At 28.8% G+C, this 3,332-nt stretch overlaps 1 protein-coding gene across 1 annotated transcript; it reads left to right on the top strand.

Annotated features, from left to right (window-relative positions):
* Positions 1 to 282: 282 nt before the first annotated feature.
* On the top strand, positions 283 to 759 carry HO133_004910 (uncharacterized protein; the record flags this gene model as incomplete). The annotated part of the gene is made up of 1 exon (XM_037295822.1): positions 283 to 759. The coding sequence occupies one exon, from the start codon at positions 283 to 285 to the stop codon at positions 757 to 759; it is 477 nt and encodes a 158-aa protein (XP_037148520.1).
* Positions 760 to 3,332: the final 2,573 nt, after the last annotated feature.

Raw genomic sequence — 3,332 nt, 5'->3', positions numbered from 1 at the left:
CAGTATGAATGGAAGGTTGTGGGGGAGTCTTCATGCGAGAGACTAGGCTGAGACTGCTATCCGGGTCCGTGTCAACTTTTTAGCCTCCGCTGCTACTCTTCATTTAGACTGCTGAAGGTGAGGAGAGAAGTTCAGTTCCTGTGAAACGTCCGTTCTACAACATCATCCCCAACGGCCAACTGACGCTCCTCACAACCACTCCCTACGCCTAGAACTGTACGCTCCTCCACAAGTGATCACTCCTACGCAACCCTTGCCTCTTCGCTAGCCTTCACTTTCCTCATGGCCGCAAGCAACATCCCACCAGCCTTCATCGCGACTGTACCGCAGGAGATTCTGCAGATGATTTTCAGGTCTCTGGCCCGGCCCGAGTTGAAGAGCGTGCGCCTTGTCTCTAAGGAATTCGACAATGCCGCCAAGGTATTTCTTTTCCGTCAGATACCTTCCAGAAGGAACATGGACAGTTTCTGCAAGGTCCGTTTGATTAGGTCCAAGCCTCATCTGGCTAAGTTTGTCAAAGCTCTCGCATACAGTGGAAAGACGCTCTGGCACGGAGACGGCGAGGCCGATTACGGTAGATGGTACCAGGAGAGGATTGGACAGGGCCAAATGGCATCGCAGCAATGCGATGAAATCGAAAGACGTATGGAGAGTGTCACGACAGACGAGCTACACCAGTACTATCAGAGATTCTGTCGGTACTATCACGGCGAGGAGATTGAAGCTTTCTGGGATTGTGGACATCAGCTTTGGTCCTAATGACAGTCCGTTAAGATGCTTTTGCTCCCATAACCCTTGACTCTTTCAACTCTGTCGGATGAGAGATGTTGGTCGACCCTACTCACTTCGGTGCATCAAACCTCACTACGCTCAAGCTTCAGGGCATTTTGGGGTCTGATGTCAATCTGAAAGAGCTGCTGCTAGCTCACGCCGGCACATTGCGGCCTCTGGACCTGTCTCAAATGGATCTAGCGTTGGGTTGTGATGTTTCTATTTCTTCACGACTTTCTGAGTCTCAAGGAAATGCGCTTTCAGGGAATTTTCACCAATCAATAGGGAGGTTTAGCAACATTTTTCATTAATATTTCAAAATGTTTTGAATGCGGGAGTAGCTAGTTTCATGAGGAAACGCGAAATACTAGGAAATGCGAAATTTTTAAATCCGATAAATCCGACTTAGATGGCTACTACTATCATGGCTACCACTATCACTCATTCAAATAATCTACTACTATAGTCTATTATAATAACTAATACTACGATATTATAATTATCGTCTATAGATTTAATATAGTAGATATCTCTATTTTAAACTTAGATATAGTTTATTTTTATTCTAGCGATATATATATCTAAGTAATATTCGATATTTTATTTAAACTATATAATATAATAGAATATTTATTAAAAATATTATAAATTATCTAACTAGTAATTAATCTCTCGACGTATAATTATAAATTTAAGTTTATTAAATATTTTAATAATTTCGAAAATAATTTCGAAAATAATTTCGAAAATAATTTCGAAAATAATAACTTAATATTTGATTTCTTATAACTATAAGAGAGTTTATATTATTAGTATATAGTTTATTCTAATTTATAGCTAATATTTATATATATATATCTAAAATTTATTAGATCTCTATTAATTTACTCTTAAATAAACTTTTAAACTTCTTTTTTAATACTTTAAAACGTTATATAAGATAAGAATTATAATATATCTTACGTAATAGTCTTAATATCTAATATTATAATATTAAAGAACTTTAATTTTAAAGAGATTCGGTGAAGAAATGAAGAAATAATAGCTATAGATATATTTTGCTATAAGATAACTATTTAATACTATATCTTTAAGCGAAAAAGAAATTATAGAATAATACGCTCTGATTAATTTAATTATTTTTAAGCTAAATCGAGTCGTAAACTTTAATTCTTAAATTAATATTAAATAAGTTTCTTCTTAAGATATTATATTTATAAAATCGCTATAAAATATTAGACGATAATAGCAAAATTGAATATTAATGCGATATAACTTTTAAAATTCTTTATAAATAGAATAATATAGATAGCGTACTCGATAGATCTTATATAAAGTAATTATTAAATATTAGAATCTAAGTAATTAATTTCTAGATATAAAAAAATTAGATTTTTAAAGACTTTCTAAAGACTTCGAATAAATTTAAATTATTTAAAAATACGATATTTAAGATTCTAGCGATAGTCTATTAATATTATAAGTAAGGCATCTTCTATTATTTAAAATAGATATATATAAGCCTTTTATAAGTCTTTCTATAAGCCTTTCTATAAATCTTTTTATAAATCTTTCTATAAGTCTTTCTATAAGTCTTTTTAATCTAAAATAGAGAGATATATATAAGTCTCTCTATATTAATTAATTTATCGAATAAATAATTTAGAAGGCTAAGAAAAGAACTTAATTTATAGTCTCATATAGCGAGTAAATCGTATTTCTTCTTATTATAACTTCTTTAAAGACTTTAAAGAAATTATTTAAAGAGATATATTTAAATCTCGTAATTAATAAGTATAATTAAGTTTTTATAGTCTATAAACTTAGCGAAGAGCCTTATAAAAAGAAGTCTATTATTTTATTAATTATATTATATTATAATCTTATAATTTTACTCTTAATTAATATATTAATAAAAAGACTTATCTTTATTAAGAAGTATATAAGAATAAGTAATAATTAAATTTTATAGAGAAGTAAGTTTTAAGTTTATAGATTCTATAAATAATAGAATAAGATTAATTTTTAAAAGTTATCTTTATTTAATATATAGCTAGAGAAAGATTAATAGTAAAGAAAGATTATAAAGAGCTAGATATAAGTTTAGTAATTAGCTTTCTAAAACGTTATCTAGAGCTACGAAGTCGATATAGTTAGCTATTAAATAAAGAATAATTTATAACTTATAATCTAGTAAAACTACTACGGTAATTTCGACTTATAGAGTTAGTGATCTAGAAGTATAATATTTAAGAGAAAGATATATATAATATAGATAAAAAGAAATTACTCTTAATTCTACTAATAGAATGAAAGTCGTTATCTTTAAGTATAATATATAGATATATAAAACTTAGAATGGGAGTAGAGAATAGGTAACTTTTATTAAATATATATTCGCTAATAAAAGACTTCTTATATTAATTATTATCTTTAAAGATAAATGTTATATAAAGACTTAATATAATATTATAAAGAATATAATTATATAAATTAAAATAAGTAAAATTAGTTAAATAAATAATGTATTAGATTTAAATTAATTTATCAAGTAAGCTATT

This window comes from Letharia lupina (genome assembly GCF_014066315.1).
Source record: "Letharia lupina isolate WasteWater1 chromosome Unknown contig_20, whole genome shotgun sequence".
NCBI lineage: Eukaryota > Fungi > Ascomycota > Lecanoromycetes > Lecanorales > Parmeliaceae > Letharia > Letharia lupina.
Note: the sequence above shows the minus strand (reverse complement) of the source record. Positions and strands in the feature narration are given on the sequence as shown.